At 41.0% G+C, this 14,417-nt stretch overlaps 1 protein-coding gene across 3 annotated transcripts in view; it reads left to right on the top strand.

Moving 5' to 3' along the window:
• Positions 1-9,937, top strand: part of LOC127660429 (signal-induced proliferation-associated 1-like protein 2) — a 212,756-nt gene extending 202,819 nt beyond the window's left edge. For all 3 annotated transcript variants that reach the window (XM_052150646.1, XM_052150647.1, XM_052150645.1), the window contains 3 exons: positions 4,430-4,547; positions 4,839-4,920; positions 8,143-9,937. In XM_052150646.1, the coding sequence (XP_052006606.1) occupies positions 4,430-4,547; positions 4,839-4,920; positions 8,143-8,289 (347 nt within the window). In that variant the 3' untranslated portion in view covers positions 8,290-9,937. The remainder of the gene's footprint in view (positions 1-4,429; positions 4,548-4,838; positions 4,921-8,142) is intronic.
• Positions 9,938-14,417: the final 4,480 nt, after the last annotated feature.

Here is a 14,417-nt window from a genome sequence, read left to right as displayed (position 1 = left end):
ATGGACTTTCAAATATCCCCTATTATCCCTATTAGAAATGTTGTGGGTTGAATTTCCAACTTAAATAACTATATTTTGACATTATCTACCATAGAGGTTGGTCTTGCCAACCACCCATATTAGACACCATCATCACTCACTCAAAGACCACCAGCCTCTGTCACCTGCAATTAAGCACTCAGTCACCAGTGTAATTGTCGTCCCATTCCACCCCTGGGGAATTTGCATCTAAATACACCTGGATTGGACCATCTACGCCTAGCCTTTAGTAACACCGGCCCCTTTTGTGTGGACCTATAATTTCATTAAATGGATTAGTAAAAGCCCATCGTCGTTTGGTAATGTCTCCTCAAGTCTTGTACCCTCTTTCTGAATGCTGTAGTGGGTGACGTGGCCTCAAGCTGATGTTTGTGAAGAGCTTTTTGGGGGTTTTATAAATAACCCCATCTCACTTTGAGGCGTATCCATGAGATAAATGGATTGTTTTGGCCACAAACTGAAATACCATTGGAAACTACTTCTTTGGTGGTGTGTGACTTTATAGCCATGCATTGTATTTGTTGAGCGTTTAGCTGGGACAGATAGACTAAACATTCTGTTATGAACATTTGTTCAGCATTACATAAACACTTATTGTCCTTGCTGACTTACATTCGTGCTCAGTGATGCAAATGGGGGGCAAATATGTTGTTTATCCAAACATTTTATGCTGTGTTATTCTGGGTCAGGGTAAGACTCATAAAAACAGCGTCTCATCTAAAATTTTAATTCTGTTTCCAAAGATTACACCATTCGTTTAGTCTTGAAAGTGTATTTATAGGATCTGAAGCACTTTGGTCTCATTTTAGCAATTCGTCGGCCCATTTGTTTGTGCATCAACTGAGGACGATGGCAAAAAATAAGTGCAGCAGCTTGAACTGACACAATTCTCTCAGAGCTCGAAGATCTGTGACACTCATTCATCTGTCAGAAAACAAGCCCTTTATGTTCAGATCCTTCTTTTGAGTCTGTTCACTGAGAGTTTGAGGTTTAATATTGGTTTAGTGTTTTCACAAGTCAAATGACATGATCGAATAAACAAGGGCATCAAATGTGAGTAAGCCATTTTTTAGTTCTCCTCAGAGTTTAAAAGATAATATATATATATTTTTTTATCTTTTTCATCATTTCATTTGAAAAGGTTACTGCTGAACTTTCAAGAAATCATATTTTCCCACCTCAAACCCAATATGCCAGGGCCCTGAAAATTGGCTTTCAATGGACGTTACATCAAAAACTATTAATTTACATTATTAAACCCTTAAAGCACTAAAGTACTTTATTTCAACCCATCATCGTAAAACAATAGATTTTGTTTTTTCATTCAAATTTGCATAAAAAATTGAGACCAGAGCATGACTGCTGTGTGCCACGGTGGACCATTCGTGATCCACATATTTGATTTGGCACAGGTTTTTGCGCCGGATGCCCTTCCTAACTAGTAGCAAAAAATAAATGCAATATAATCACATTTTCTAGAGCAAAACTGTATGTCCACATAAACGTACTCTCACTTTCAACTGCTTTTATTTTCAGCTTAACATGTGTAAATATTTGTATGAACATAAAAAGAATCAACAACTAAGACATAAACTGAACACGTTTCACAGACATGTGACAAACAGAAATGGGCTAATGTTTCCTTGAACTAAGGGAGGGTCAAAATCAAAAGTAACAGTCAGTATCTGGTGTGGCACCAGCTGCATTAAGTCCTGCAGTGCATCTCCTCCTCATGGACTGCACCAGATGTGCCTGTTCTTGCTGTGAGATGTTACCCCACTCTTCCACCAAGGCACTTGAACGTTCCTGGATATTTCTGGGGGGAATGGCCCTAGCCCTCACCCTCTGATCCAACAGGTCCCAGATGTGCTCAATGGGATTGAGATCCGGGCTCTTCGCTGGTCATTGCAGAACACTGACATTCCTGTCATGGAAATCAGGCACAGATCGAGCGGTATGACTGGTGGCATTGTCATGCTGGAGGGTCATGTCAGGATGGGCCTGCAGGAAGGGTGCCACATGAGGGAGGAGGAAGTCTTCCCTGTAACACACAGCATTGAGATTTCCTGCAATGACAACAAGATCAGTCCGATGATGCTGTGACACACTGCCCCAGACTATGACGGACCCTCCACCAAATCGATCCCGCTCCACAGGACAGGCCTCAGTGTAACGCTCATTCCTTCGAAGATAAACACGAGTGCGACTATCACCCATGGTGAGACAAAACCACGACTCGTCAGTGAAGAGCAGTTTTTGCCAGTCCTGTCTGGTGCAGTGAAGGTGGGCTTGTGCCCACAGGTGACGTTGTTACCGGTGATGTCTTACAACAGTCCTACAAGTCCTCAGTCCAGCCTCTCTCAGCCTATTGCAGACAGTCTGAGCACTGATGGAGGGATTGTGCATTCCTGATGTAACTCGGGCAGTTGTTGTTGCCATCCTGTACCTGTCCCGCAGGTGTGATATTCAGATGTACCGATCCTGTACAGGTGTTGTTACAAGTGGTCAGCCACTGCTAAGATCAGCTGTCCTTCCGGTCTCCCTGTAGCGCTGTCTTAGTCGTCTAACAGTACGGACATTGCAATTTATGGCCCTGGCCACATCTGCAGTCCTCATGCCTCCATGCAGCATGCCTAAGGCACGTTCACACAGATGAGCAGACACCTGGGCATCTTCCTTTTGGTGTTTAGTCAGTAGAAGGGTCTCTTTAGTGTCCTAAGTTTTTATAACTCTGACCTTAATTGCCGTCTGTAAGCTGTTAGTGTCTTAATGACCGTTCCACAGGTGCATGTTCATTCATTGTTTATGGTTTAAGCATGGAAAACTTTGTTTAAACACTTTACAATAAAGATCTGTAAAGTTATTTGGATTTGTACCAAATTATCTTTAAAATACAGTGTCCAGAAAAAGGGACATTTCTTTTTTTGCTGAGTTTACATACACACATATGTAGTGCAATTCTAAATACAAATCTGTTATACAGTGCAAGGGAATATAATGGCAGAAGAGGTTGGACGTGTTGGATACATATAAAAAGACTAAACTGTGAATTGCACATAATTATTGCTCAATGGGGCAGTTTTAACTATTCTTGAGATGGATCGCCTGAGGGAAAAAAACTGTTCCTGTGCCTGACGGTTCTTGAGCTCAGAGCTCTGAAGCGTCGCCAAGAAAGCAACTGTTCAGAAAGATAGTGGGATGGGTGTGTGGGGTACAGAGTGATTTTTCCAGCCCTTTTCCTCACTCTGGAAGTGTACAGTTCTTGAAGGGAGGGCAGGGGGCAACCAATAATCCTCTCAGCAGTCTGAACTGTCCTTTGTAGTCTTCTGATATCTCATTTCCTAGCTCAACCAAACCAGACAGTTATTGAAGTGCAGACGACAGACTCAATGACAGCCAGCTGAGTAGAACTGTTTCAGCAGCACTGGTGGCAGGTTGAACTTCCTCAACTGGTGAAGGAAGTACAACCTTTGCTGGGCCTTTTTCACAATGGAGTCAATGTGGGTCTCCCACTTCGGGTCCTGTGAGATGGTAGTGCCCAGGAACCTGAATGACCACACTGATGCCACAGTGCTGGTGTCAGTGTTTGGGTGTTCCTCCTAAAGGCCACAATCATCTCCACTGTTTTGAGCGTGTTCAGCTTCAGGTTGTTTTGACTGCACCAGACAACCTGCTGTTCAACCTCCCTTCTGTATGCAGTCTCATCGTTATCTCGGATGAGGTCGATGAAAGTGGTGTCATCTGCAAACTTCAGGAGCTTGATAGAGGGGTCCTTGGTGATGCAGTCATTGGTGTAGAGGGAGAAGAGTAGTGGGGGGAGCACACATCCCTGGGGGGCACCAGTGCTGATGGTACAGGTGCTGGAAGTGAATTTCCCCTGTCTCACAAGCTGCTGCCTCTCCGTCAGAAAGCTGGTAATCCACTGACAGATAGAAGTGGGAACAGAGAGTTGGTGTAGTTCAGTCTGGAGTATAGCTGGGATGATGGTGTTGAAAGCCGAACTGAAGTCCACAAAAAGGATGCTTGCATATGTCCCTGGTCTGTCCATATGTTGCAGGATATGATACAATCCCATGTTAACCGCATCCTCCACAGACCCGTTTGCTCAATAAGCAAATTGAAAGGGATCTAGAAAGGGTCCCAGGGTAAAAACTCTATAAGCAAAGCAAGTGAGACCGCATTGCTACTGTATAAATGTTTAGTTCATGATCTCACAGCCATTAACGTTTGTTTTGGTCATATGGATTGTTGTGATATTTAGAACACATTACTATTCTAAAGGCCCTAGTTCAACTTTGGCTCTGTGTGTTTTCAGTATAATGTTTCTCCGGAGATTTCCAACAGTCCTTACAGGACGTTGTTTGATGTGTTTTATGTTTCTTGTCTCCAGACCAGCGTGTGGCTTCGTTCTGCACCATGACGGACATGCAGCGAGCCGAAGCCCTGCACATCTCCCGTGAGCTCACAAGACGCGTGGCGGCCGCAGAGGGAGCTGCATTGGAGGCAGGGTGAGTTTACCAAAGACCATTTAGCCCAGGATGGAGCTCTTGTATTAAAATGAATGGGAGAAATTGGAATGCCCAATATGGCGGATGTAGAAAAGGAAGTCCTGTCCTACAGTTAAAGGCTGCTATACTGCCCCTTGCTTTGAGGCAACGCTGAGAATGCAACACATACTTGCATTATTAATTGCCTTTTGCAATATTTTGGAGCGCAACAAGGTGTGAAATCAGGCTTGCTTTGCTACTTGTGGGCCTAATATCTCTTTCTCTCCGTCTTCTCTCTGCCTCTGTCTTTAGCAATACCTCTCCTGCCACACTAACGGGCAAAGTCAATCAATTGGAGGTGATCTTGAGACAGCTGCAGTATGACCTGAAAAAGGTAAGATCTCACCTCCTAGTGGACAACAGCTATTTTTCTTCTGTGTTTTCAATGTCACTTAGGTCCACTTTTAGTCATTGAGGGCCTATTTACATTTAGTTGCTTCATGTGTCTTGATCGACCACAGAAATGTGCCTCTGCAAGAGTGTTATAAAGTCTCGGTATTTACACTAGGCCAATATAACAGAGATCTGTCAGAATTGTGTCTCATATACACTATTGGTGGCCAAAATGGCCTGGACTTTGACTAATCCGTCTCGAGTCATCTTGGAGGGCATTCTGATCCGTAAAAGTGCCTAATGTGACTAAGTGTTAAAGGATTAATTAAACCAAAAATGAATATTCAGTTAGATTACTCACCCCTGTGTTGTTATAACCCTATATGACTTTCTTTTTGTTTTCTAAATACAAAGGGAGAAATTGTGAAAAAAATTTAATTGTGCTCAATGATGTCATACAGTGACAGTTTATGTGACCAACTCTTCTAGCTTCAAAAGAAAACTATAATTCACAAGTCTAATAAATTATTCCATGAGAAGCATACAATAAAGTTTGGTGAGAAACAAACTGAAATCTAATGTATTATTTAGGGAAAATGTTCACTGACCTTTGATCTCCTGTGCACGTTCATGATAGGACATGAGAGCAACAGTTCACACAGCTCACCTTGCGACATCAAGCAAGAATTGATGCATTTCTATGTCCAGCCTTATTTTTTGAACTGAGAATACGGAAATTCAGAAACGCGATAAAAGGTGTATTTTCTATGGTAATCCAAGTTTTTGTCCTAACCAGCAGTGACGAGCGATGGTACATTCTGATCGCCGGCATCGCACGGGTAACTCCGTTCACTGTTAACTGGCACCGGTCCAAAACCTAAAAATAAGGCTGGGCATAGAAATGCATCAATTCTTCAACTACAAACTCTTCAGACATGTTTAGTAAGTCCTGTTCTCTGTTTTGGGTGCAGCTGTGTTGAGTTATGTTGTCACTATCTCTGTGGAAGACCTGTTTTTAGATCAGTGAACATTTTCACTAAATAATACATTCGATTTTGGTTTGTTTCTCACCAAACTTTATCGTATGCTTTCAGAACAATAATGAGTCTCATGGAATAATTTATTAAACTTCTGAATTATATTTTTGTGTTCTTTTGAAGCTTGAAGAGTTGGTCACCATAAACTGTCATTGTATGACATTACTGAGCACAATTTCTTTTTTTTTTCACAATTTCTCCCTTTGAGTTAAGAAAAAGAAAGTGATATGGGGTTATAACAACACAGGGGTGAGTGAACAATGACTGAATTTTCATTTTTGGATGAACTATCCCTTAAAGTTCCCCAATAGATGTTTTTGTCATCTTGTCCACTGATAGTTCTTAATTGTTTTTCTCCATAATTTTCTCACAAATGCACTCAGATCTGTTTTGTGAATGTAAGGACGTCAGCTACAATTGACACTGTGCAGGAGGAAGGGTCTTCTGGCCAAACAGTGCATTAAAGCTACAGTAATGGGCACCAAGCATGCTGAATTGCCACCTTGTCGGCCAATTTAATGTGTGCTAGAAATGCATTTGGAGAATCAGAGTTCCCACACATCTTAGAAAACTGGGAATTTTGCAATGCAGTTTTCTAGTCATGGAAAAGTCATAGGAAATGAGAAAAATACCTAAATGTTCTGGAAAAGTGTACCTTAAATATAGAGGGAACCCTGAGAATGTAGACTTGGATAGGATAGATTTTCAGCAGTTAAGACAAGAAATGATTTTACACCTGGTGTTATTGATGGAAATGTCACAACATTAAACTACTATGCCTATAAACATTGTCATGTCTTTTTTTAAGAGCCATTTATCTTCCTTACTAATTAATAGTTCCTATAGCTTAAGTACCATTGTATTTTATTTGTCAAAACATTCTGTCTTTATTAAGCTCTCAGTGTAGAATACATAAAATTGTGTTTGTCGTCTTTGATAAAGCAAGCATCACTATTACTATTAATCATACTTTGGGGTTAGGGATTTGATCACATAGCAACCACATAGCAACACATTGACAACCACTCCAAATACCTTAGCAACCACTTAGCAACACACTAGGTTGGTGTAGTGCAGCCACATAGCACTACACCAACAGCCACTCAGGATACCTTAGCAACCACATACCAATGCCCTGGCAACCACATAGCAACACACTAGCAACCACATTGCAGTACACCAACAGCCACTCAGGACATCATAGCAACCTTATACCAATGCCTTGACAACCACCCAGAACACCTCAGCAACCACAAAGCAACACACAAGCAACCACATAGTAATGCACCAGCAACCACAAAGCACTACACTAACAACCATTCAGGACATCATAGCAACCTCATACCAAAGCTTTGGCAACCACCAAAACACCTTAGTAACCACATAGCAATGCCCTAACAACAACAAAGAACACCTCAGCAAGCACATATTAAGGCCTTGGAAACCACCCTGAACACCTTAGCAACCACATAGAAACATACTAACAACCACCCAGAACACCTTAGAAACCACATATTAAGGCCTTGGAAACCACCCTGAACACTGCAGCAACCACATTGCAATGCCTTGGCAACCACCCAAAAATCCTTAGCAACCACATAGCAATACACTAACAACCAACTAGAACACCTTAGCAACCACAGATCAAGACACTAAAAACCACATAGAACACCTTAGCAACCACATATTAAGGCCTTGGAAACCACCCTGAACACTGCAGCAACCACATTGCAATGCCTTGGCAACCACCCAAAAATCCTTAGCAGCCACATAGCAATACACTACCAACCACTCAGAACAGCTTAGCAACCACAGATCAAGACACTAAAAACCACCTAGATCACCTTCGCAACCACATAGCAACCCACTACCAACCACTCGGAACACCTTAGCAACCACATATCAAGGCACTAAAAACCACCTAGAACACATTAGCAGCCACATAGCAACACACTACCAACCACTCAGAACACCTCAGCAACCAATTATCAATGCCTTGGCAACCACCCAAGAAACCTTAGCAACCACATAGCAACACACTACCAACCACCCAGGACACCTTAGCAAGCACATAGCATTGCACTATAAACCACTCAAAACGCCTAGTTCTGTGCAGGGAAACACTGATCACATTCTCTTATGAAAATCTAGAACTTCACCTATCGTTCTTTTTCTTTTGTGTACAGGAGAAGGAGGACAAGGCGATCCTCCAGGTAGAGGTGCAGCACCTGAGACAGGACAACATGAGACTGCAGGAGGAGAGCCAGACTGCTTCCGCCCAGCTCAGGAAGTTCACGGAGTGGTTCTTCCACACCATCGACAAGAAACCTTGATGGAGACTCCTGTCTGCTTTGGGAGAGAGGTGGAACCTGCCCTTTTGAGCAGTTCCTCTGTCCTCAGGGTGTTGAAAGAGAGTCAGGAGATCCTTGAGAGGGTAAAACCACTGGAGAACTATCTGCCATTGAAGCATCAGATACTTTCTAAACAGTCTTCATGGATGCTTTAGCGGCAGAGATTTAGCTACTCTTGTAAGGCCAAATTCCTACTGCAATTCCAATGAAATGAAGAATGTAAGTATGTACTGGACTGTGGAAGCAACTGTTGGTGCTAGTTGAAGTAGAAGAGTTGGTTTACATACTAATCCTTCACACCAGGTGGGACGAGGTGAATTGGTTTATAATGGAGAATGTACTGGACTACTGGTACCAAGACACTATCAGCTCCGGGATTTTACTTCTACAAACTACAACGTTGACCAGGTGGATTATGAATGTAACACATCAAGACCTTTAGTAGCTGGATATTTTGTTCAAACATCCTCAAGACATATGGCATGCAATCTGTGTTGTTATTTTGCGCCCACAGTCAAACGTTGAAGTTTGAGATGTCGACAGTAAGTTCTGGCAATAATCTTGGAGTCGCATAACTTCTAAAAACGACATTGTCCCCAGTAGCTCAATGTGTAGAGTTCCCGAACCAATTCAACTGTCCCATATTTGCTAATGAGACTGTGCCTCTTAGAACAGTTGAAGATCAGAAAGGAAGCAGGTGTATACGTTGCTTTTTCGTTCCTTCTCAACACAAGCCTTGTCTACGGTTCACTGAATCCTGATGTTACTGTATATAGATACAGCATTGTAAAATCCAATCTATGCGCAGTTCCTCCCTGCAGCTTTCAAACTATGACTGACTACCAGTGAACCTCAGTCACCATGCCAAAATTGTGTTAATCTCTGTACAGAAACCTCCAAGAAAGTGTCTTGTATTTAACACTGTTATTTAAGCTTATTTAACCTAAATTAGTTTATTTTATTAAATAAAATGAAAAAGTCTTGGTTTCTGCTTTAGGGCGGGTGTAGGAAAGGCTACGTAATGGCGATACTGTGATGACCGTAGCTTTGCCAGGACTGTGTCAGATACGTTGATATTTTGATCGATTTGTCTTCGTTTTTCTCATTCCAACATTTGGATGCTGCTAGATTACACTCTGATGGTTTCTACGCTTTTACAAATGTGTTTCTCTGTACATTTATTTCATGAAAAATGGGACATTGGTTGTTTTTTTTCTCTCTTTTTTTTAATAAATGTAGATGTTAACAAACATGTGCTTATTTCAGTGTTTATGAACAACAAAAATAATAAGCAACTAATGGACAATCTCAAACCACCGACTGAGTAATTGGGTGTATCTCGTGAAAACTGTTGAGAACATCGTTGTGTCTTGGTTCACCCCAAAATTTAAATGAAATGGTAAAATATATTTAGCATAACGAAATTGAGACTTTAAGACCAATGTGGTTGTGACATTATTTTCATGATAATTAAGCAGTTGTAACTCTTTTAAGCTCAGATGGGCCTGCAAGAAAACATATTTGCCAATATATCAAATGTGAAAATTGCAGACAACTCAGAAGTGTCCTGATTTGATAATTTATTTAAAAAATAGCACTGTATATATTATTGCAATCAGTAAAACCATCAAACAGATCAACATGTCATGTGTCATATGTCGTTGGAAAGCTCTCAAAGAGTAAAACCCAACCAGCCTATTTGTTTTACTCGCAGACAAAAATATAGCGAGTCATAGCTAAGTATATGTCTTTGACAAGTGTGTTGGTGTTGCTTATATGCTGCGTTTTCACTTATAACTTCACGAAATATAAACAGAACATAAAATATCACATATTATTACTTCGAGGAGGTGATTATCTTTCAAACGAATCCACACACAAGGTAATCAGATGTATAGATCATTAGATAATCCACATGAAGTACAATGTTACATATGACCACCAGGAGATGGCGCCAAATACACGACGTAGACTCAATGATGACTCAAATGACACAGAATGAAACTCATTCTGTGCAATCTCATGACTAAAAGCATGTCTGCATGCTATACAAACCTTTAGTCATTGTTGTGTTTGCATGTGTAATTAGTTCTTATGTACAATTATTATGTTTTTATTTGTTTTGAGAGTCTTTTGGTCACATGGAGACGTTTTTGGACACTATGATAAATGATATTTATAATGTTATAACTTTTGATTGCTTTTTCGTACAGTTGACATGATTGAGAACAAACAAAAGCAGTTTTTCAGAGCCAGCTTATTTACACACAGAGATATATATATAATGTGAAATAATAAATACAAATTTTGGCTCTTTCTTTCTTCTTTTGTTTCTTCTCCATTCATTCACATCCAAACGTGGCAGACCAAAAATGCAAGATCATGCAAAGAAATGTTGCATTCTGCTGCAGAGGAAAGTTCAGGTTTGGTGAAACCTCCACCTGCGAATCGCGATTACAAAAGATGTGTGACAAATAGAAGATGTAAACGTCAAACACTGTCCTCTTGGCTTAATACAAAGTATCTACAGTATATTTCAAATCTGCAAGTTTTTATTGTTGCAGGAAAGTGAGTACATGGTACATTTTAAAAATTTTTATATAATCTAATTATAAGTGATTTACTTAATAAAACCAGAAGCCCTCACCCATGACATCATTTGCTGGTCCGCTGCGGTGTCTGAAATTATTTTGCTTAGTGCTAGTGTTTAGCGTATCGTGCTTGGTTAGGTTTGGGTTTTTTTTTCACCCAGCTGATACATACAGAAACTCATTCTGAGCATTTGCATTGACTTCCTGATGACACTGACATGTTTCCAATTCACTGGAGGTGGGAAATTGTTGTTGCCATGAAAGCTGCATATTCTGATGAAGACCGCTTTTACGAATAACCTGTCAGAGGATAAATCCACATCTAATGTACACTTGTCTGCTTTTTTACAGATGGATCAGTCCTCTGCTGTCGAGGCAAGGCAGATCAGATGACCTAAGAGATTTAAGCGGCTTGTGTAAGTGTGAAAGGTCAGAAAGATAGGGTGCTAACCCATTTAAAGATTTAAAAACAAGCTATACGTTCTATAATGGACTGACAGCCAATGAAGAGATGCTAATATTGGGGAGATGTGGTCTTGTTTACGAGTACTCATCAGGACTCTGTAACATTTGCAGTAATAGCAAAGATGACTGGCTGACTCCTATATAAAGTGAATTATAGTCATCCTGATATGAAGAAACAAATGTGTGCATCACCCTCTCAAAATCATTAAAAGAAAGAAGAGGCTAAACTTTGGCCAGTAATCTTAAGTGGAAAAATCTCGATTTTTTAAATTTAAGAGAATTGTCAAATAGGTTTACTATAGGGACCTAGAGGGTTACATTTTGATGTGCAAACACCATCACCATTAGAGGCCCCAAACATTGAGGTGTAAAAAGTTTAGAGCCATCCAATACTTTAAATCCTTCAGTATCGTTTTTCTTTTTCAAAGGCAGATAGATTTGAGTATCATCTGCATAGCAGTGAAAAGAAATGCAATACTGGTTAAAAATAGACCCAATGGGAAGCATATACAATGAAAACAGGATGGGGCCTAGAACAGAGCCTTGGGGGATCCCACAAGTAAGAGGAGCAATGCTAGACGAAAAATCACCAATATTAACTGAAACACTTCTATTGCTCAAATAGGACTTAAACTACTCGAGAACAGTTCCTCGGATACCCACAGACTGTTCAAGCCGGACTATAAGGATATCATGATTAATGGTATTGAATGCTGCACTGAGATCTAACAACACCAGTATTGCAGAGTCTACATAACGTCTATAGCCAGCAAAACATCATTCTGAACTATTAAAAGTGCAGATTCTGTGCGATGGTGTGCTCTAAATCCAGATTGAAAGACATTAAACAGAGCATACTTGTCCAAAAATATGAAATAACTTTCTCCAAGACTTTCGATGAAAAGGGCCATTTAGAAATTGGTCTAAACTTGGTGTAAATTGACGGATCCAGATTTTTTTGTTTGTTTCGTTTTTTTTTGAAGAGGCTGCACTACAGCATGTTTTAGGCTTGCACCGACACTGTTGCATGGCGGCTATTGATTATGGATGTGATACTAGGCCCAAGAATATCAAATACCTGTTTAAGTAATCGAGATGGAAGTACATCCTGTAAACCGTCTCCGCTAAAACCAGCCAAAGCTGGTTGGCTGTTTTTCTCTGGTATCCTAGCCTGGTCAGTTGGCTGGTTTAATTTGGTTTTGAACACTTTTTTCAGCTGGTTGGAAGTGGTGTCCCAGCGTATTTATCCATTTCAAACCATTCAATGATCTATTCTAAAGCTACAGAATAAAAATAAGTTTTAAAAGAACATTTAAAAATGGCTAGAGATGAAGCTGACCTCACATGGAAAGGGAGAATAATCCATAGATTAGGACCGGTCACAGAATAGGCACGATCCCCCTTAGATCTATAGCGGCAACGAGGAACCCTCAATAAGTTGATCAGAAGACCGGAGTGCTCTGGTAAGGGAGTAGGGGAGAAGGTCACTGATATATTGGGGTGCGAGACCAGATAGTGCCTTGTAGATATAAATCAGAACTTTAAATCGACCCTGAAGTTCACAGGAAGCCGGTGTATAGATGCTAAATCCGGGGAAATGTGATTTCTCTTTCTTGACCCTGTTAAAAGCCTAGCTGCTGCGTTTTGAACTAGCTGTAGGCGGGATAACGCAGTTTGGGGCAGACTGATGTACAATGAGTTACAATAGTCTAACCTTGCCATCATTAAGTTTGCTGACGATACGACGGTGGTAGGTCTGATCACTGACAATGATGAAAGAGCCTACAGAGAGGAGGTGCACACTCTGTCACGCTGGTGTCAGGAGCACAACCTCTCACTCAATGTGTGAGTGAGAGGTTGTGTCAGTAAGACCAAGGAGCTTGTAGTGGACTTCAGGAAGAAAGACGGAGAACACAGCCCCATCACCATTAATGTAGCACCGGTGGAGAGAGTCAGCAGCTTCAAGTTCCTCGGTGTCCACATTACTGAGGAACTCACATGGTCCGTCCACACTGAGGCCGTTGTGAAGAAGGCTCACCAGCGCCTCTTCTTCCTGAGATGGCTGAGGAAGTTTGGAATGAACCACCACATCCTCACACGGTTCTACACCAGCACTGTAGAGAGCATCCTGACTGGCTGCATCACCGCCTGGTACGGCAATAGCACCGGCCACAACCGCAAAGCCCTGCAAGCGGTGGTGCGAACTGCCAGGAACATCATCGGAGGTGAGCTTCCCTCCCTCCAGGACATATACACCAGGCAGTGTGTGAAAAAGCTCGGAGGATCATCAGAGACTCCAGTCACCCAAGTCATGGGCTGTTCTCACTGCTACCATCAGGCAGGCGGTATCGCAGCATCAGGACCCGCACCAGCCGACTACATGACAGCTTCTTCCCCCAAGCAATCAGACTTTTGAACACTTGATCTCTCACGATCAACAATCAGCACTGCACTTTATTAATCATCGTCTTGTACCACACACTGGACTGTCAAATATATTCTCCCCAATTGAACTACTGTATATATATATATATATTTTATATACCCTTTGCCTTATTTTTTATTTTTAAATGTGTATACTTTTAAGTGTATTCTATATTGTGTGTATTGTTTACTGTATATTGTGTTGTGTAAGTATGTGTACATTTGTTATGTAAATTGTGTTGTGTAAATATGTTGTTTATTGTAATTGGTACTGCTATGTTATTCGGAACTGCACACAAGACTTTCACCTACTGTTGCACTTGTGTACACAGTAGTGTGACAATAAAGTGATTTAATTTGATTTGATTTGATGTAATAAGTGAGTGGATCATAATTTCCAAGTCTTTATGGGAAAGAACATGTTTTATTTTAGCGCTAGCTCTCAGGTGGAAAAAGCTACCCTTGACAACAGCACCGATCTGCTTATTGAAATGTAACAAGAAGTCTAAAATCACCCCAAGACTCCTCACATGATGTTGTACATTCGACGACAGAGGACCTAAATGCTCAACCAGTCCAGGTAATGAGGTCATGGAGGAACCTAAATTCAGAACTTCGTCTTTGCTTTTT

The sequence above is a fragment of the Xyrauchen texanus genome, chromosome 20 (genome assembly GCF_025860055.1).
Source record: "Xyrauchen texanus isolate HMW12.3.18 chromosome 20, RBS_HiC_50CHRs, whole genome shotgun sequence".
Classification (NCBI taxonomy): Eukaryota; Metazoa; Chordata; class Actinopteri; order Cypriniformes; family Catostomidae; genus Xyrauchen; species Xyrauchen texanus.
The sequence above is the reverse complement of the archived record's forward strand: the minus strand, read 5'-3'. Positions and strand labels throughout refer to the sequence as shown.